This window comes from Pezoporus occidentalis, unplaced genomic scaffold (assembly GCF_034315485.1).
Source record: "Pezoporus occidentalis ecotype Australia unplaced genomic scaffold, CSIRO_AGI_Poc_V1 ctg365, whole genome shotgun sequence".
Lineage (NCBI taxonomy): Eukaryota > Metazoa > Chordata > Aves > Psittaciformes > Psittacidae > Pezoporus > Pezoporus occidentalis.
The window spans coordinates 161258-182354 of NW_026915647.1; the positions used below are offsets into that span (position 1 = coordinate 161258).

The following is a 21097-nucleotide window of genomic DNA, read 5'->3' on the forward strand; positions in this document are numbered from 1 at the left end:
GAGGCTTCAGCATCCCAAGGGGTACCAGACCCACCCCAGCCCCTCCTGCACACTGCTGCCAGCTCCCAGGGGAGGAGGCAACAGCCAGGCCACTGTCATCTTCACACTACCCCTTCCCAGCAGTGGAGCCATTGCTCCCAGGGCCAGGAGGGAGCCAAGGGCTGGGCAGACATCCCGCTGCACCACACCCCGGAGCTCCAAACAGCTCCCCAGGGTCACAACACATTTCAGGGGCACCAAACTCCAGCACTGGGTGTCCTTCACAACAAGATCCAGTGTCTGTTTACACAACTTGCCTTAATTTGCCCCCCCAAAAAAGGCTGTTGGACTAACTGCAGTAGTTCCTGGAAGCAACATCCTGACCTCCAGCTGAGCACGATGCTCACCATCATCCCTCCTGACCCTACAGCCTTCAAGCGATTCCTCATTTCCTCCTACATTAGATTCAGCAGCACACAAGAACAATCACATCACATGGAAAAGCTCCTGTCTTGAAAGGGATGTGCTCTTCCAAAGTGCTCCCTGTCTCCTCTTGCAACAGGTCAATAGAGCAGACAGTGCACAAAGGAGCCCTGTGGTATTAAACCACGTGGATTAAGCCATGTGGACTACACAGCATAGGATTAGTGGGGAAAGGATGCTGAAGCAGATCCACCTCACCTTCATCCCAATGCAGGGCCAGAACCTCCCCCAGCAGGAGGCAGTGATTCCCTCTGTCCCCTACCCACTGGGACCACAAGACCCCCAAATCCTGCCCTCCCCCTTAGCCACACCATAACCCACTGCATCCCACACGGGCAGCAGCTCTGCTCCAGCCTTTGATAGAAAGAGAAGTGGCTGCAAGAACAAGGTGCAAACAAAGGCCAGTTGAGGCCACAAAACACTACTATGATATCAGAGATAGCAGCAATAATCATAGTATTCCTTGGGGCGATGAACATTTAGGCTCACAACGCTGCCATGGAATCAGTGCAGCATCATCCCCATGCAGACAAGGCAGATGGGAGATCTCCCAGGCTGAAAAAAGAACAGAAACTTCCCATTTCCACCATTCCTCTTTGCTCCCTCCCCCACCTAAAATCCCTGGCTACCACTCAACCTGCACTACAGGGCTCTGTCAGCACTGTGTCAGGCAGTGAGCACATTTAGCCCTGTACGTACCCACAAGTAGTCCTGAGTCACGCCAGTAAAACCCCAAACTTTTTGTCGCTAGAGTAAATTCACCTCCTCAGCCAACACAAGTTCCTCTCTCAGCAGCTTCCCCAGCAAAGAGCGTGCCCAGGCAGTGCCTTATTGACACCAGGGAAAACCATCTTCCATCCAATAAACCCACAGAGCCCCACGTCCTCAGCGGTGGCTGCTTGGGTCACACATCACCCGGACCAGAAACCCGCACCCATTCCCAGGCCCCCCGAGGGAAGCTCTACAGAGCAAAGATGAGTTTCCTCCTGTAAAGAAACAACTGGGGCAAAGCAAACTCAGCCTGCAGTCCAGAGCTGGGGAATAACAGCAGCAGCCTTCAGGAAGGAGCATTATCCACTGAGGAAAAGGCAGCAGAGCATCCCTCCAGGGAGGGAAACGGATGGCTGAAGCACAGCTAAATATTTATCACATCCAATGTGATGCTTTCCAGGTGCCCACTGTTACACTAGCAGAAGGCAAGATGAGGACCACAGGTACAAAGCACTGTGCTCTCCCTATGACTCTTATAATAAGTTGGATACAAGCTCTATGATGCTTCAACTAGAATGAAAACCTGGCTCCTACCCCTGCCCACAAACACCCAAAGGACATCACACTGGCAACAGGAGCCTGACGCCAAAGCCCTGCCTCTGCAGGTCATGTCTCCATGTGGATTTTCAGCAGAACGGACTCTTTTCGGAGGGATGGCAGCAGGAAAGGTGTGAATGACACACGAGACAGCAGGATTCACACACTGAATGGTGCAATGGTGTGTTCTGATGGAGGGCACGGCCAGGGTACCGGAAGGATGTGTCCCCACCACTTATTTACCTACCCAGAATAGATGTGGCACCAGAACAAGCACCAGTTCATCCCCAGGCTCCGGCAGTTCTTGCCATTGATCTTTCCAAGCCTCAGTGTCAAAGGAGAGCTGCCTCCCTGGAAACACAGAATCCAACTGGATCCTGCCCCCAGCAGCACTCATCTTCCCACAGGATCCCTGCCCTAAAGAGGACTTGCTTTTGAATCACTCAGGCATCAGCACTGGGTGAGCTCAGGAGAGGCCAAGCAGCTTTCTCCCTCCAGACCCCATCCATGCATCCTCCCTTCTGCAGCCACTTTCCCCAGCAAAATCCCTGGATTTGGGAGCATGTTCCTGCCTCTCCCTCCAGAACAGCTTCCCAGCCATCGGGGGCCACAGCCAACAGCCACGGTGACGGGCACACAGGCAGAAAACATGCCTCAAGCCCCTGGAGAAAGGCAGCAGCTTGGATTGGAGTCCAACACCCTCCAACCACGATTCTCCACGCACCCAAAGGCTGTGAACTTCCCAAGGTTTCATCCCCTTCTGCTTTAACCTCTCAGACATAACAAAGCCTCCCTTTCCAGCATCCATTTCACCAGAAAATGGTACATACTTCATTGGAAAATCATGGCCAAGGACCAGCCACTGTTGCAATCTACAACCAGAGGCTGTGTCCCTTGCAAAGCTCTGCAAGGAGGACACAGAGGCAGCTCCAGAGCTCTGCACACAATTCCTTCCCTCAGCACCACCCATTCCACGGAGCACAGCTCAAGGGAGCTTCGGTGACCCGAGACAAGGAAGAGCATTTGCATATCTTGGTATGCATCAGACCCAGCGGTGCAAGATAACACAGAAACCAAGCGCTTTCCCATTACCTGGCCCTGTGAGACAATGTGGATCAGGCAGATGCAAGCAATGGAAAGAGGAAGAAAGCTGAAATCTTTCCTAAGCTTCCTACAATCCCCAGAAGGTGTTTATCTCCCAAACTATGTTTAGCACAGAGCAAAGCTCTCGCCCAGCACCATTCCTATCGCGCGTGTCACGGCCAGCCACGCGCATCCCAAAGAACTCCCGAGGCAGGAGACAGCCCCGTGACTAAGCCAGAATGACGACAAGCGAGTCTTGGTATGCATCTAGCATGGAAACAGCCAACCCAAGAGCTACCACGCAGCGGCCTCCGCTTACAATCCTGATCCATTCAAGCGGGAGAAGGGAAAGCAACCAGCCAAAGGAAACGCGAGGCCGCTCGCTGGATTTCCCTAAGGAAAATTAGGGAAATTTAGCTTAAATTCACGTTGCCCAAAGGCAGAAGGAGCTGCTCTGAGTGCTTCCAGCACTGTCTTCAGTCCCAGAGGTGGGTACACGCACTCAGACCTGCAAGCATCCCTATGCAGCAGCAACAAATCCACCTGGAGCGCTGGCACTGCCGAAGCGACAAGGGTTTGAAGAGGCAGATGCGTTACACACACTCAGGATCAATCCCCATTGTGAACGCTGCTCCAGTGAAGGCAAAGGAGCTCAGGTCAGATGAGGACCAGCTCCAGCGGAAACCAGGCGCACTCAGCACACCTCCAAGCCAAGGATATTAGGAGTAATTGTATGAATGAACCAGTTCACCACAACCAACAGCCCCGTGCAACCAGAAACCCGCAGACACAGAAAGGTTCCAAACTTCCTCCAAGGAAAGCACCACGGGTGCTCCACAAGCATCGCTTTTTGCCATCAGTCAGTCAGCCCACTTCCCCAAAATCCCCCTGGATCCATCTCCAGCCTCATCTCCTATAGGGCACGAATCCCTCAGCCAAGCTCACCTCTTCCCTCCATCCACACATCCACCGGGCGGGCACTGGGAGCTCGCTGTACCTACGAGCGGAGCGAGAGGTCTGGGATGGGGTATCCCGGTGAGAGCCTTTTAAAGAAGCACGGTTGCTGCCGTCCAAGGCGGGCTGGAGGCATGTGCTCCGACCCGTGAGTCAGCAGCTCCGCTCAGCAGCACGGTAAATCGCTGCTGATTCACACCCTGCTTACACAGCAAACAGGAAACTCGGGTCCACATTCCCTCCGGTTAACACACGGATCATTTAAAACAGCAAGGAGGGGGGGGGGGAGGAAAAGTCACGCCGAGGTGCGTTCATCTGCTCACATGGCGCCTGACTTCAAGTTTCCAGCGTATCACTCCAGAACGAGGAAAAACCCTCTAATTCTATTCCAATGATAAGAAAGCGGCAACCGCACTCCGTGCGCTCCCTCCTCTGTCCGGTCCGCGCTCCCAACACTGATGCAAACGGCTCCACGGAGGACCAAGGCACCACCAAAGCCCTTTCTTTCCCCATCTTCCTCAATCCCGGTACACCGGCAGGGTCATCCCGGTCGGTTCTCACCTTGGGACAGGCACCGGGCCACCTTAGTCACGGCGATGCTCTATAAATAACACCCGTGACACACGGTCACGTTCTCCCGGCCGCGATGGGAAACTCCACCACGGCATCCCCAGCGCACGCCGGCAGCGGGGCCCTGCCACCGGGGCACAAGGACCGGGATCCTCATCCCATCCTTCCCGCTTCACCACGCTACGACGAAGGCTCTGCTCATCCTCCCGTGACACCGACGACACTCGCGGGCTCTCGGAACGGGAAAGGCTCCGGCAGCGGGGGATGCAACTCGCGTCCTCCATACCCGCCTCGTTGGCTCCCCCGCCCGCAGCACACACCACACACCCGGGCTCCGCGCCTCTGCCCCCGCCGCAGCGGGCCTCAGGCCGAGGGATGCAGTGTCCCCATAGAGGAAGCCGCGGCCGCCGGGTTGGGCAACAGCCGCGGCCCCGCGGGTTACGCCAGACCCGGTTCAACACGGCTGCAACCGCGCTCCCCCCCCGCACAACACTCGTCCCCGAGCCCCGCGGAGCAACCACCGCCGCCCCCGGCCCCGGTTCCGGTTCCTACCTCTGGGCAGCGACATGGCGGCGGCGGCGCCGAGGCCCCGGGCCCAGCGCGCACCCGGTGAGTGCGGCCCAGCGCGGCGGCCGCCGGAAAACAGCGCCGGGGCGGGGCCACGCTACGGCCTGTAGGCTCCGCCCCTCAGCGTCGCGATTGGTCCGCGGTGGGGAAGGAGGCGTGGTTACCCGGCCTCCGCGGAAAGAGCTTTGCGGTTCTCAGACGTGGTTGTGAGGGTGAAGCGGAGCGGGCGGGTGGGAGAGTGGTGCTGCTCTGTTCCCCCAGACCCCGCAGGGAAGAGGCGGAGTTTGGGGGGCTGCCCTACCGGCAGCACGCCCAAGGGACCCCTGTGTTGGCACAGGGATACGGAGCGTGATGGGGGTGATGCTGTGCAGCTGAGACTGGTCAAGCTCATCACATCTTCCATGGGGCTGGGTGACAACCTGAAGGGGCTTTATTCCTCTACGAGTCAGCCCAGCAGTGTGCCACGGCACAGGATGCTCCCCAAACACCCGAGCTGGTGGACAGAACATGAGTGGTGCAGTTAAGCAAGGAAAAATGAGATTACAAGTGCCATTTTCTGGCTGAAATTCCAAGCGTGAACCGTTCAGACACAAAGGAGGGGTGGGAACTGCAGACAGCCCTGGGGAAATCACAGCAGGTCTGTCACAGCCATTCCCAGCTTCATGTTTTGCAGTGTTCTGGATGAGTTCCAGCACTGGAAAAGCGGAGAACACAAGGGAATCGTGGCAGGAGCTGGGTGAAATGGGATCTGTGCCTCTGTGGACATAGGTGCCTCAAATGGACCTGTAATCCGGCAGCAGATCTGTCAGCTTCAAACTGAACCTAGAAAAGGTCAAATGGGAAGTAAATGACAGGGTTTAATAGGGAGAGCAATTACTTGCCTGAGACAGAGCAGATTCACCCCCTTTCAACACAGGTGAGGAGTCTTTCTCAAAAACCCCACTCCAGTGCAACCGCAGGGTAATTACCCCTGATGCAAGAGCTGCAGACGTTGCTACCTGGGCTGGGCCAGCAGGAGATGGGAGCAGGCTGGGCCCTGCTGGTATTTAGCTGCATAAATCAGAGCCAACAATGAGGGCTGAGCTCCAACTGAGCTGATCCGAATGGGGTTTGGCAGTGTTAGGGTGGGAGGTTTAGGGAGAGCAGAGCATAGTTGGCATCTTTGCTGGATGCAGACCTGCAAGGAGTGGTGGGACCGGCTTGGGCACAGATGCTGGTGGCACCTGGGAGCGCAGGACATGACCCTGCTGTCTCCATCACATACTACAGCATCCCTTCACCTGCACCCCCAGGCACAGCTGGAGATGGCTGCTGGCCCCAGCTGCAATTATAGGGTGGATGAAACACTCACCTGGTGTTTATTGACCCACCTTGAATCACCAGGCACTTCACAAGTGGGGCTTTGTCATCTATTCTGAGGCCTTCCAGGGCTGCAGGAGTCCGAATGGAGAATGGGGTATGCTCAGCATCAAAGTCCAGCAGGGTGGGAAGGGTGAGGATGGAGCACATGGACCCCCACAGGCTGCAAGGAAGGGACCAGAGGCAGCATAGGGTCACCTCCTCGTCCATAGCCGGGCATGGGGAGCACCTCTCTTCTGCAACCTCCAGTGCCTGCCAGCATGGACCCCATAGACTGTGCTGGAGAGATGCATCTGAAAGATGCTGTAACTGCTGGCTTGAGGCAGAGGGAATCGCCACAGGCAAAGGCAGTGCAATGGGGAAATCACAGGGAAAGGTGCATGTGGAAATGCATCCAAAGAAGGTGTCCCCAGCACAGTGGGTACATCACTGAGAACCAGCCAGGAACCCCTTGCCTTTGTCTGTGCAAAACCTGCTTCTCCTTTCCCCTCTCCTCAGCCTTCCCCGTGAAGTGACTTTGTCCTGAGCATCCCTGTGCACTGGAGGGCATCAGGATGCAGGATTCGGCCCCTCTGCCTGCCCCAGGCTTCCGCTTTGTAAAATCAAAGCTGTGCTTGGCCTGGCTGTTTGCAGCCTTGTTTGCCTCCCCCTGCATTCCCTGCTCCGGGTGTTTTCCCATTTTTACCTTCCTGCGCCGCCATATGGTGTGGGAACACAGGCGGAGTGAAGGCAGCCAGGGATGGCATCTCACCACTGGTGTTTTCCAGCCTTTCACAGAGGAGGAAGATGAGGAAGCCTCTCTCCAGACACCCATTTCTGTGGGGGCTCGATGGGAGAAGGAGAGGGGCACAGCACCTGCACTCAGCACCCACTGATGGAGCAGCACAAATGGAGTGCCCTGATGAATTCATCAGCTGATGGGCTCCAACTCGGGCATCAGGAGCCAAAGGGATGAGGAAACAAAGACCAAGCTACATGGGGTGGTATTTAGGTGTGGAGTAGCTGCTGGTGGACTGTTACTGGTTCCAGATTCATTCCAGGTGTTGCTGCTTTCCCTTTTGCACAGGCAGGCGGTGGGCAGACACCTCGGCCAGGCTCAGCTCCCACCTCTGGAGCTGTCAGTTCACGTCCATGGAGGTGTTGGTGCTGCAGGTCCATGGGTATGGAGACAAACACCTCTATTTCCTCTCCCAGTTTGTACATTTTGGCTACACCGCGGTTATCAAGACCCTGAGGTGCATGGTGTGATGTGTGGAAGCACAGAATGGTTTCGGTTGAAGGGACCTAAAACCTCATTCAGTTCCAACCCCTGCCACAGGCAGGGACACCTTCCACTGCAGCAGCTTGCTCCAAGCCCCTGTGTCCAACCTGGCCTTGAACACTGCCAGGGATGGGGCAGCCACAGCTTCTCTGGGCACCCTGTGCCAGCGCCTCAGCATCCTCACAGGGAAGAGCTTCCTTATATCCAGCCTAAATCCCCCCTGAAGGTGCTTAAGTGCTTCTGGTTTTGTGGGTGCACTCAGTGCAACTGCCCCAGAAGCAGTCATTATGGCACCGGCACAGCACCAATCCTGTTCAATACCAGTAGAGCAGGGCAGCAACAGCACATCACCAGTACACTGGGGCCAGGACCAGTGCACCAATCCAGAACAGCACAGCTCCAATGCACTGGGACAGGACCAGTGCACCAATCCAGAACAGCACAGCACCAACACACTGGGACAGGACCAGTGCACCAATCCAGAACAGCACAGCACCAACACACTGGGACAGGACCAGTGCACCAATCCAGAACAGCACAGCACCAATACACTGCGGCAGGGCCAGTGCACCAATCCAGAACAGCACAGCACCAATACACTGGGACAGGACCAGTGCACCAATCCAGAACAGCACAGCACCAACACACTGGGACAGGACCGGAGCACCAATCCAGAACAGCACAGCACCAATACACTGAGAAAAGACCGGTGCACCAATCCAGAACAGCACAGCACCAACACACTGGGACAGGACCAGTGCACCAATCCAGAACAGCACAGCACCAACACACTGGGACAGGACCAGTGCACCAATCCAGAACAGCACAGCACCAATACACTGGGACAGGACCAGAGCACCAATCCAGAACAGCACAGCACCAACACACTGGGACAGGACCAGTGCACCAATCCAGAACAGCACAGCACCAACACACTGGGACAGGACCAGTGCACCAATCCAGAACAGCAGAGCACCAATACACTGCGGCAGGGCCAGTGCACCAATCCAGAACAGCACAGCACCAATACACTGGGACAGGACCGGAGCACCAATCCAGAACAGCACAGCACCAATACACTGAGAAAAGACCGGTGCACCAATCCAGAACAGCACAGCACCAACACACTGGGACAAGACCGGTGCACCAATCCAGAACAGCACAGCTCCAATGCACTGGGACAAGACTGGTGCACCAATCCAGAACAGCACAGCACCAACACACTGGGACAGGACCGGTGCACCAATCCAGAACAGCACAGCACCAATACACTGGGACAGGACCAATACACCAGTCCAGCAGCAGCACAGCACCAATACACTGGTACAGGACCAGTGCACCAATCCAGAACAGCACAGCACCAACACACTGGGACAAGACCGGTGCACCAATCCAGAACAGCACAGCACCAATACACTGGGACAGGACCAGTGCACCAATCCAGAACAGCACAGCTCCAATACACTGGGACAGGGCCAGTGCACCAATCCAGAACAGCACAGCACCAATACACTGAGAAAAGACCGGTGCACCAATCCAGAACAGCACAGCTCCAATACACTGGGACAGGGCCAGTGCACCAATCCAGAACAGCACAGCACCAATACACTGAGAAAAGACCGGTGCACCAATCCAGAACAGCACAGCTCCAATGCACTGGGACAGGAACAGTGCACTAATCCAGAACAGCACAGCACCAACACACTGGGACAGGACTGGAGCACCAATCCAGAACAGCACAGCACCAACACACTGGGACAGGACCAGTGCACCAATCCAGAACAGCACAGCACCAACACACTGGGACAAGACCGGTGCACCAGTCCAGCACCAGTCCACCGGCACAGAACCAGTACACCAGTCCAGCAGCAGCACAGCACCACTCCACCGGCTCAGAGAACCCAGTACAAAGCCAGGGTTCCCCTGGCAGACGGCACAGCGGGGCAATACCTGGTGCTGGGCCACAGTACAGCACCAACAAGCCAGTTCAAAGCACCCATTGCTGTGCAGCGGGGCCACAACGGGGGTGGGGGGGCCACTCCCGTGCCCTCCCGCGGGGGGGCGCCGTGCCCCGCGGGTGCTCTCTTTAAGGGTGCGCTGTCCCTTTAAGAGCCGGACGGCTGTACCAAAACAAAACGGCGGCGCGGCCATTGGCTGGGCCGCGGGCACGTGGCGCACAGCTGGTTTCCTGCGGCCGCGCGCCGGTGCCAGCCCCTCGGCGGCCCGGCCCGGCTTGACCCGACCCCGCTCCTGGTGCTCGCGTTACCGGTACCGGGACCCGGTGCTCCTGTGCCGCGTTCGGCATTAACGGAGCCCCGGCCCGGCCCAACCTAACCCAACCCAACCCGGCCATGGCGCACTCGGCGCCGCTCGGCCTCCTGGAGCAGGGCTGCCCCATCCAGGTGGAGCACGATCGCAAGCGGCGGCAGTTCACCGTGCGGCTCAACGGTAAGGAGCGGGGCTCGCTGGGGGGGTTACCGACCCCGCTCTGACCCGGGTTGTACCCCCTGGGGGTCCTAATCCGCCCTTCTTCCCCCTGTTGGCTCCCCCTTTTCTCTATCCCCCAAACACTCCACCCTGCCACCCGCTCTCCGTCCCTCTGTGTCCCCCTCGCGATGCTCCTCCGTGCCCCCGGTTCCTGATGTCCCCCGCATCGTTCCCAACCCGTGGGGTCTGGGGCTCTCTTGGTTGGTGTGAGGAGCCCCACGTTGGCACAGGTCGGTTTGGGGGGCACCAGCTTGCCCCCGCCAGGAGCAAGGGGCTTTGGTCGGTGTTGGGGATGTGCCTCTGTGTGTGTGAGCTGCTCGGTGGGATCCCTGTAGAGAAGCCCTTGGGGGCTTAGGGGGCCCAGCACTGTGGGTTCAGCAGGACCCACAGCACCATAGCCACAAGCATCAAGCCACAAGTAGGACCAGGGCTGGGGACCCCTAATGATGGGGTGACCCCCCGCAACAGCTCTGCCATGTGTAGGGTGGACTGAGCAAAAGCAGTAGGTAACACAACAGTTTCTCTATGGAACACTGATTCTTTTGTAGCCATCCTCTTAATGGTTAATCCCAAATATTCCACCATCCCAACCTCTTTTCGCTGCCCATCTGTCGTGCTGAGAGCTACACTGGATAAAACAGGCTGCCTCGCTGCCCTGCAGAAATTGCAGGGTAGTTGTCTCCTAAAAAATAGCTGGGTAGCTCAGAATGACACCGGCTGTAGGAGCATTCCCAATGAAACAACAGGAATAGGCTGGGGTTTATTTTAGGCTCTTCCTCCCCCCCCCATTCCATTTTCATTTCAACCACTAATTACAAAGTGCAGGCTGGAGGCTCAGCAGTGGAGGAGCGAGGAAGGAGGAGACGTGTGTGATGGGTGCGGGGAAAACAACCGCTCCAACTGCTTGTTTCAAACAGAAGGAGATCAAACAAGGTCCCCTGTTGCCATTACAAGAGCTGTGACACAGCGTCGTCGCCCTCGGTGAAGTTTGTGTGTGCACAAAGAGAGCGTTTCCTTAGGGAAGCGTGATCTCCTTATCGTGGTTCGCCATAGAAAACCTCATCTGGCCGCACTGTGGGATGAGTTGGGTCTGGAGAAGGGGAACTTTGAGAGGATCCACAGTGGGAGTCATGTGGGAATCGGCACAAACAACTCCAGAAGGGGATGACCGCGGCTTGGGAAGCCTCAGTGTTGTCTGTGGATCCGCCAGATCAGGGTTGTTTCTCTGGGAGTTCAGTGCCGGCCACACAAGGAAGCTGAGCCGCGTCCTGGCGTGACGGTATTCCTGCTACCGGGCTGACTGACATCCACGCGGAGCGGGTGATCCGTCCGTCCTCCTCGTTAGGCATGTGCTGATGACAGGCAAGCCCTGGAAGGTGCTCAGGCGATAACCATCTCTGGGGGAGTGCCTGGCAGGGTGTTTATTTCCTGTGCTGCTCTCTTCATCGCTGCTGGCACGATGAGCATCAGTGGTGCCGAATGTTCCAGCTGGTTTTCCACGCTGCACTCAAGGGAATGACAAGAAACGGGTCAGGTTTTAGTGCCGAGGGGCCCTGCGTGTCCCCCTGAAAGGGAGCGTGGCAGGGATGAACTGCAGCCTCTGGCCTGAACTCGTAGTTCGCTGTGGGCTCCAGGATCAGCTTGTATCTGCTGTCTTGGTCCTTATCTTAGGTAGATGCTGAGTGTGGGTGATGCTCTGGTGCATGAGGCTCGTGGAGCAAGGAGCCAGGCTTCGCTGGTCTCTGTTCTGAGGGGTGGGTGGCTTACGGTACTGTGATGTTGGGTAGTGTATAGTATGCATTATAGTACCTAATGTATAGTATATATCATAGTATATAGTGTTAGTATATATCACACATAATATATATTATATATTAGTATATATAATATAGTATTAGTATATACAATGCAGTATATATAATATACTGTGTATTAGTATATATATAATATAGTATATATTAGAATATCACCACTTTCCATGGTGATCTTCTAATGGAAATCCCTGTACAAGAGGCCTGAGACGCTGTGAAAGCTGTGAAGTGGTTGTGAAAGTGCTGGTTTTCAGCATCATCCTGTGTTTGCCTCTGCACCCCCGGGTAACCTCATGGGAGGGTAACCTCATGTGTCAACTTCCTCCTCGGACACATGAAAGATGAATTGCATTTGGTGTTTTCTGGGTTGCCCTGGCTTTCCCTTCTCTGCTCTTGCTTCCCCTTCTCACCTCACTGCTGCACATGGCTCCTAAAGCTCTGATGGAAGCAGCTGCTTCGCTTTAACACATCCCCTTTCTCCTTGCATCCCAAATGCATTGGGAAGCTGGAAGTAAAGCTGATTACAACCAGACCTCACTGAGCTTGGTTATCCCTCTGAGGGGAGGGTAAGAAGAAGCCCAACTGGATTTGTAATCGCTTGAGATGTGACTAACAGCACGAGCGAGCCAGAAACCTCCCCGTGTTAGCGACTGTGTTGGAAAACATCAGTTTGACAAAGCTGAGAACTTCCATGGGAATCGGACAGGCTGGTTTAGTCAGGAATAGTTGGGGTTTTTTGAGATCCAAGATAGCATTTCTGGTCAAAACAAGAAACCCAAAGAGACCTCGCCCTGAAGGAGTCGGTCATTCCAGCTGCTGGCACAGCTGCCTTGGGGCAGGGGACCTGCCTTGCTACCCATCAAACACATCAGGCTCTCCGGTGGGGAGATGGGCTCACCGCATGCACCAAGCGGCTCCAGATCCAAAGGGATACGTGGGCTCCTTGGATACCCACACTCCTGCTCATCCAACCCGTGGGTGCAGCAAGCCACACTTCCCAAACCTCCTGCTCTTCCCCAGTCGGGTTTGGGCAGGATCCAGTGGCTGGAAGCTCCTGCTTTGCCCGCTGCAGAGCTGAGTCTTCGGAGCTCATTGTCGGGAGTCCAGGCTTGTATTTATAAGGAAAACTGGAGCAGGTTGTGCCTTGGTGCTTTCCTCACTCACCACTGGGGCAACTGCACCTCCTGGAGGGGCAACTGCTGAGTTTGCAGTGGGGATGAAGGGATCCGGTCACTGCATCAAGACGGGCACCCCCTAAAGGGGGCCTACAGGAAACCTGGAGAGGGGCTTTGGACAAGGGTCTGTAGGGACAGGCCAAGGGGAATGGCTTTAACCTGCCAGAGGGGAGACTGAGATGAGCCCTTAGGCAGAAGCTCTTCCCTGTGTGGGTGCTGAGGCGCTGGCACAGGGTGCCCAGAGAAGCTGTGGCTGCCTCATCCCTGGCAGTGTTCAAGGCCAGGTTGGAGCAAGCTGCTCTAGTGGAAGGTGTCCCTGCCCGTGGCAGGGGTTGGAACTGAGTGAGCTTTAAGGTCCCTTCCAAACCACTCTGTTTCTGTGCCATCCCCACTCCTCCTGTGCTGCAGTCACCTCAAGAAAGCTCCTAACCAGGAAACTGCTTCAAACCAGGATCTCCCTCCCCAGCCAGTGCTGCTCCTGCGAGTGAGGCCCCTCCGTGGGCTGCACCATCTCCACTCGGCTCTGTCTGTTGTGCTCTGTTGTGTTTTCTCTCCCTAGTAACGTGCCCCTGGCTCCCTGGGGATCAAGGCCAGCTGACAGTGTGCAGCAAGCTCCAGCCTGGGATGCGCGAGCTCCCTGGGACATCTTGTCCTCTTGGATCGCCTCACGTGCAGCTTTCAGCATCCTCCTTTGGGCTCCGCAGCCAGAGGAGCTGAGCTGCTGCCTGCCTATGGGTTTTCTTAGGTCTGAGAGTGGGAAACGGGGCTGGTGTCTGTTCCCTTCTCCCCATTGTTGTCCAGGAATGGCTTTGCAGCAGTGCTATAAGGAGGCTGGAGATCAGGGGCTGCCTCCAAAGGCTGGCAACCGCTCAACCATGAGCTCCCTGGGCTCGCAATGGTGTATTTGGGGCTGGGGCCAACATAGAGGGACAGGGAGAAGACGGTGGGAGAGGGGTCAGTGAAGGATGTGCTGGAGTGGGATGTCTGTGTCTTTCTGGATGATGCCGTGCCCAGCTGGGGCTGGGCTCACTGCTTGTTCCCCTGAGGCTCATGAGCCACCCAGCCTGGCGACTGGTGTCTGTCAGTGCTGCCCAAAGCCGTCCGCCCTGCTTGGGTGGAAGTTCTGTCCCATGATCCCAATGGAGAGCAAGTTGTCCCTTGCCCCCCTTTAAAGAAAGCTTCCTTTTCCCCATGCAGCCCGTGGTTGAAGGAGGGCAGGCTGAGGACCAGCCCTGCTGCCGCTTCCATCTCTTGCTCCTCTTTCTTGCTGTGCTGATTTGCATTGACTCAGACTTCCTTGCTGAGGGTGGCTTGAAGCTGAGGCGCTGTGCAGGGGAGTGTCTGCGAGTCCAACATCTCACACAGCGCGATGAGGCTCAAGGGTTAAGACCTGAGTCTGTTTTGCCAGGCTCTATCTACCCAGGCTGATAAAATCCCTGCTCCGAGGTCCATGGGATAAGACAGGCAGGTGGGAGGCTGGCTTGTGGCATCTCAGTTATGCTGTGTTTTGGTGTGGTTTCTGTGTGCCCCCTCTTTGGGATTGCAATAAGCTGGGGTTGGGCTGCTCCTGCTTCCAGCTCCCCCAGCTTTGCTGGGAACATTCCCCATGTCCAAGGTGCCACATGGCAGCAAGGCTGGGTTCTTCCAGTGTTGTATTGCAGCAAGGTGCTTCTGCTCCTTCCTCTCTTCCCTCCAGCCCCAGGGAAGTCTGTTAGTGGGAAAACAAGGGTTATGCCTGGCTCATTGGAGAGCTAGAACAGCCCAGATTTGGGGTACAGCCTGCTTCATCCTGCTTCTCCCAGGGGCTCTGGGTCCCAGTGGGAATGGTGCAGAGAACATGTTCAGAGCAGCTGCTCTTGAAGGAAATGGGCTTCCCGTTGGCTGGTCCTTCCCTTCCCTTTGTGAGCCATTGGCAACCTTCAGCCTTACTCAGCAGAGGAAGCGGGATCTCCATCTCCTTTTGGATCCCGGCTTGTGTCTCCTTTGTTATCAGGGCTTTCTCCCACCTCCAGATGTGTGCATCCAGCTGTGCCCAGCGTTCAGGTTTGTTCCTGCCCAGAGAGGGCTTGCAGGGGGTGTTTGCGGTGACCTTTGAGCATAACCACTCGCCTCTGGCTGTCCTCCCCATCAGCTCCTCCTGCAGTTGTGGTTCTGCATCACCCACAGCAGGGAGCTGGAGGTGAGGGACTGGGAGACTTCACAGCCAGCAGCAATCTCCTCCCAAACTGTCAGTGTCACCTGCAGGCTCCTCACCAAACCCTGTGTCCTAAACATCCCTGATTTCATGTTCTGTGTGGCTCAGGGTCCCATCACCAAGGTGAGCACATCCAGATGTGTTTGCGTACTGAACTGGGATGTTCTGCTCTGGGACCAGTTTCCCACAGCATTGGCAGTGCTGGTTTGCTCTGTCAAGCCAGCTGTAAAGTCCTTTGGGCTCTGTGTGTGTGTTCACCTGTACACTGGAGGCATCCTGTTGGCTGGGGGCTTGTGATGCTTCTGTGGTCCAGCAGATAGGAGGGAAGGTCTGTCCAGGGCAAATCCAAGGTCCTCCAAGCACTGCATCATCTTCTGCTTTGAATGCCTTTGTGTGTGTGATCGTTCTAAACAGATCATATATAAAGAAGTGTATGAAGAAGAAGATGCTTTTTGCTCTCTCATCACCCGGAGAATTTAGTTCCAAACTTATCATTGCTTCAGGCAGAGCCTATGGCAACTTCTGCCCCAGGAGCAGCGCAGAGCAGAGTGGAAGGGCTGGAGCATGTGAAAGCCGCCCTTGTCAGAGCATTTTACAGCCTTCAGTGCTGCCAGCTCTGCCAAAACCACCTCTGAGAGGTGCCTCTGAGGGAGCTGCCACTCACCGTGGCACGTCTGACAGGAGGCTTTGCCTGTGCCCCGACCTGGGGCTGTCCCTCCAGTGAGACCGGTCTGTGCTGCTGGGGAAGAGCTGGGCTTGCAGTTGCTCCCTTGGCTCTTCTCGGGTGCCCTGGATCCATATGGAGAAGCGTTTGGTTCTCCCTTTATTCCCCACGCAGATTTGCCGCTGTAAAATGGGGCTATAGGATCTCATCTGCATTGGGCTTAGTAACAGGGAAGAGGCAAGCACCCCTTCAGCCCCTTCCCCACTCTGTTATCTCTGCCCATCCCAGTGCTTTACCCCAAACCCCTCTGTCCTAAGACAGAGTGGGGCATCTGGCATCTATAGGGAGACTAAAGGGGCTTGGCTTTATGGTGATGTAGAGGCTGAGAGGGGCAGGACTGGTGCCTGGAAATACCCAGGGGAACAGCAGGGAGGGGAATTATTTATGTCCATCCCAGAACAATGTTGGCACAAGGAAGAGCGGGTAGAAAGCAGCAGGAATAAACTCGGGCTGGAAATGCAAAGGTTTCCATCCAACGCAGGGGGATTGAATCGCTGCCTAAAAGGAGCAGGAACCAAAAAAACCTGAGCTGCTTCTCTCGAAACACAATTCAAATGGGCTCATTCCTGGTGCCTCGCAAATACAGGGATGGGGTGGAGCTGTCGGCTGAAATGCAATTGAAATACAGAGCATTGAGCTCAGTGAGAGCATATAGTGAGTAAATGCAGGGGAAACTTGTGGCCCTTAGTGGAGGGAAAGGAAAGGTTCCCATTCTTTGAACTGAGCTTGTGTCTTAGATTGGAAACTTGCCTATCTGAAACTGGCTTTTAACCGCAGCTGCCCTCTAGACCTCAAGTGTTTGCTTTTGCATTGAAGGCCAAGCTCAGGCTCTGCAGATGAAGCCAGAGGGTGTTTTTTAGCTCTCCTCTGGTTTACACATGTGCTGAAATGTCTTTTTTTCCTGTAACTGAGCTGCTGTGAGAAAGGTCAGGGTGTTGTAACAGGAAGCCTCTGTGTGTGTGTGCGTGTAAATGTGCGTGCACAAACCCCCTTGCGTGCTTATGGGAGCTTTCTGGTGTGTTTATGGGATTCACCTCTCCCAAAATGTCTCTGTCCGGATGTTGCAGGTCCGGGCTGGGAAGTCTTGTCCTGTTTCATGCCATGACACAAACACTGTGCTGTGGAGAGAAGGGAATTGGATGTCCAAGTGGCACCAAAAGCAAAGTGTCCCCCACAGCACCACAGCCATTCCCTTGGGCACAAGGGCTGTTGTATCAGTCCCAAAGCTGCTCATCCCCTGCTGTGGGCTCCATCCTGGTGGACCAGGAGCCCGGGGCTCCCCAGGGACATCCCAAGCCTCATCCCTCTCTCTCACACCCCCAGGTTGCCACGACAAGGCAGTGCTGCTCTATGAATACGTGGGGAAGCGGATCGTGGACTTGCAGCACACGGAAGTCCCAGATGCCTATCGAGGGAGAGGAATAGCCAAGCACCTTGCCAAGGTACAGCCCCGGCCACCCAAAAGGGCAGAAGCCATGGCTAGAAAGCCTGAAGCCCCATCTCATCCCATTGGAATTGAATGCATGCCCCATGGGAACTGACTCCGATCCAATGGGAGATGGGGCGGCTGGCGGGGCAGATGGGAATCTGTGGTCAGGCATTCCTATTTCTGGTGGTGAGAGGGACTGGGTGGGTGTCAGCATGTCCAGCTGCTCAGCCAGGCTCTGCTTTTCCTCCTTGCAGCAAACAGCCCTCACACCCACTTTGATGCAGCTCCTCTCCTGGAGGCTGGGTCCCCTCATCTCAAAGCTTCAAGGTCCCTGTAAGCCCCTTTCCAGCCCTTGAAGCCTGGAGCCTTGCAGGGAGAGCTGAGGAGCCACAAGCACAGTGGTGGTGGGGACTATGGGGTGATGCTTTGGGGTTACAGCTACTCCCTGGCCCCATAAACCAGGCAAAGGGGTGACAAACGTGGCCTTTATAAGATATGGCTGGGTCACCTGCAGTGCCAGCCGTCCACCAGGCTGGATGCATTAAGGGTTACCCGGGGGTCCCTGCACATCTCTTGTTAAACTGGGGACCTAGTGGTACCACAGAGGCTGTGGCAGGATAACTGTGCTCTGCTCCCATCCTCTCCCTCCATCTCCCTCATACAGGGGATACATGAGGGCAACCTCCTGCTCCCTCAGTCGCATGTGGGGTGCAGGAGTCCGGACCCCTGTGAGCCTTCAGAGGAGAGCATAGAGCTGAGGGTGCTGGTTGTAAACCTTGTGTCCTCTCTGACTGCTTGCAGGCAGCCCTGGACTTCGTGGTGGAGGAGGACCTGAAAGCTCACCTGACGTGCTGGTACATTCAGAAGTACGTCAAGGAGAACCCCCTGCCGCAGTACCTGGAACACTTGCAGCCTTAAGGCAGGACTGCTCCGACACCAGCGCTGTCCCTGACTGTTCAACGCGGCCTTCGCTTCTCTGCCGTCTCAGGAAAACCCCTTCCCACACTCACAATTCCCTCTCTTTTTTAAGTGCATCCATGTGGTGCATGAGTGTGGGCACAACCTCCTCCTCTCTGCCCACGCGCGAGCGCGGCTGCTGGCTCCAGGCACACGCGATGCCTCTCGGTGCTCTCGCCGAGCCAGGCGATGGAAGAGGATGATTCTTCCACCAAACTCCATCACAAGAGCAGGGGATGAGCCGATCTGCCCCTCATCCTGTCCCCTTTGCCTGGTGACAGCTATGAACTTGCTGAGGGATGCTGGTTGGGGTGGTCGTGGGGTACCAGCAACCGTTTCTTCCCAGCAGGTGGGGGAGATGCTATGGATGAGGCCTTGTGGGACAGAGGGAGGTGGCAGGTTCATCCCCTGCAGCATCTGTTGAACACTGAGCATTGCCCAAGCCCATGTGGAGTACAGATGAGAACGTGTGGGCCGTGATGGCACCACTGTGGAGACACTGGGATGGTGACACCTTCAAGTCTAGAGACGGGAGCCACGTAAGGAGTGGGTTTAATCTACAGGGGCTGTGGCAGAGCATATGCAATGTGAGTGTGCAGAGGAAGAAAGGCAGCTGAGTTGCAGATGCTCCTCCCTGGAGATGCCAGCTCCTGCCCAGCCTTCTATACATAGCCCCAGCATGGAATCTCCACAGGGTCATGGCCATTGTTCGTGTCTCTGCTCCCTGCTGTCGGTGTTGACCATGCTGGTGTGGACAAAGCCTGCTCAGGAGAAGAGCACCAGCCTTGGCCTAAGCAATAAGGGGACACCCCCTGCTTTTGCAGGCACCAGAGTGGTTTCCTGCAGCTGAAGAGGAAGGCTCCCCTCCATCTCCCTCAACTCCAGCTCTGCACCCACATCGTAAAAGCCTGACCTGTCATTGTGTCCTGACAGCAACAGGGGTAAGGCCTCTGGGACTTGCTCCTGTCCCATCTCCAGGACCTGATGCTGGAGCCGCCTGCCTCCACTTGGATGCTGATCACTTCTCCTTACAGCCTTTGGAAAGGAGCCCTGGCTCAGGGCATTACCTGCCTGCTCACTGCCCCTCACACAGCTCCAAGCCCAGGGTGCTCAGCCAGCAGCAGGAACACCCTTGTGCTGTTACCTCCACAGATGATGACCCTATAGCACAGCTCAGCATTGCCGCAGTTGGATGTAGAGGTAACACTGTGATGGCACTGCCTGCTTCTGGCTTCCTGCCTCTGCTGCCTTGCCCAGGCTTGCCGGGGCCTGAGTTACACCCCAGAGCATCTCCCCTTGATCCCAGGGCTGGGCTGTGGTGGGGACACCTGCGCTCAGCAGCCTCACACAGAAGCAGATAAGGAGCCTTTCACCTGGAGGTCAAATCCAGCCCCAGCTTATCTCTCAGAAGGGACTAAAGTTTACACTCTGTGCCACACACTGAATGAAGCCCAGGCCAGGAGGCAGCTCAGCCCTCTCCCAGTGCCCAGCACCAAGCCCATGGCAGCAAAGGCAAAAGCTCCTACACCCTGGTTGCGTTGGTCAGAGATGGAAACCCTGTGCCTGATCTCAGCCCTGAGCTGTTCCAGCCCTGTTCCTTCTGGCTTGAGGCTGCCTGCCTCTGCTTTTGGGCTGCCCACCACCAATATAACACAGCCTGTGTCCATCAAGCAGACCCATCTCCAGCTTGAGCTGCTCAGGAAAGGCATTGGGCTCAGCCCTGCCACTGCCTCACGTTTCTGCCCTCTTGCTGCTTATTTTAGCCAGGATGTGACTTTCAGGGTGGCTTAGAGGGACTGGGAAAGGGTTGCAGGTTATGAGTTAAAAGGGCTCAAGAAGAAATCTGGGCTGCTAAATATTCACTCTTTCATATGCAAAAAAACACTTCAACATGCAGTTACAGGAGCAAGGCTGGCTCTGTCACAGCAAGCAATGACAGAGCCATCCCTGCTCTTGATCTCAAGGTGAAGCTGAACCATGTCCTCTCTTGCAAGCCAAGATAAGACACTGTTGTATCGTTATCACAGTGGGGCTGGGCGCTTGGAAGAGATGTGTGCCTGGCTGCCTCATGGGAGCAATAGCGTGAGCCCAGTGCCGCAAGCCTCTGCCCTGGTTTTGTGCTCGCTTCCACTGTGTGACAGTTCCAGAAGTACCATTGCATCAGCTGCATGTGAGCAGAGGGTGTGCTGTGGTTGCTGCAGTATCCCAGCATCCCAGCTTGGCGCTCTGGAGCCCTTCATGCTGCTCTGACAGGAATCTCATGCTTCCCAGCGCTGGATCACAAGCAGCTGCCTTAAATCAGGCTCAGCACACGGTCTCGCTGCTGCTTCCCTTCAAGGTGCTACAATCCCTCCGGTGTGTGACCTGACGGAGACGTGTGCCAGTGTCCGTGCCAACAGTTTCACTGCTGTACCCATCCTCTGCCCTGGTCTTCCCTTCCCTGTGGTCTCTGATGATAAATAGCAATACCCACAGGTCACCAGCGATGCTGCGGTCCATGGTGCTCCTGAGATCTGGCCTTGCCAGGAAGGAGATGGCTCGGGGTCTTGGTGTTGGGCAGCCCTGCCCCTCCAGCTGGCCTCTGCAGGAAGGAGCTATGAGTCCTGTGCTGCCCCTTGGTGCTCACTAAGTCTGGAGGAGTTGGGGATCTTGGACTCTCTCTGGCAACAGGAGTGTGGAAGTGGTTTGGTTGCATAGCGAGGTTCCCCGGACCCATTTGAACTATAGACCTGGGTGGGTGGGGAGGTGCAGATTGC

At 56.0% G+C, this 21097-nt stretch overlaps 2 protein-coding genes across 4 annotated transcripts in view; one reads left to right on the forward strand and one right to left on the reverse strand.

Moving 5' to 3' along the window:
- The window catches only part of MAP2K3 (mitogen-activated protein kinase kinase 3), a 30161-nt gene extending 25118 nt beyond the window's left edge, over positions 1-5043 (reverse strand). Inside the window, exon 1 of one of the 3 annotated variants that reach the window (XM_062631049.1) lies at positions 4930-5043. In XM_062631049.1, coding sequence (XP_062487033.1) covers positions 4930-4945 — 16 coding nt within the window. In that variant the 5' untranslated portion in view covers positions 4946-5043. Of the gene's footprint in view, positions 1-3798; positions 4224-4929 lie in introns of those variants that run through there. The other 2 variants (XM_062631051.1, XM_062631050.1) reach the window with 2 other exon arrangements.
- A 4798-nt stretch (positions 5044-9841) lies between these two features.
- NATD1 (N-acetyltransferase domain containing 1) lies at positions 9842-19993 on the forward strand. Its single transcript, XM_062631052.1, has 3 exons — positions 9842-10012; positions 17279-17397; positions 18186-19993. The coding sequence occupies exons 1-3, from the start codon at positions 9916-9918 to the stop codon at positions 18300-18302; spliced, it is 333 nt and encodes a 110-aa protein (XP_062487036.1). The 5' UTR covers positions 9842-9915; the 3' UTR covers positions 18303-19993.
- Positions 19994-21097: the final 1104 nt, after the last annotated feature.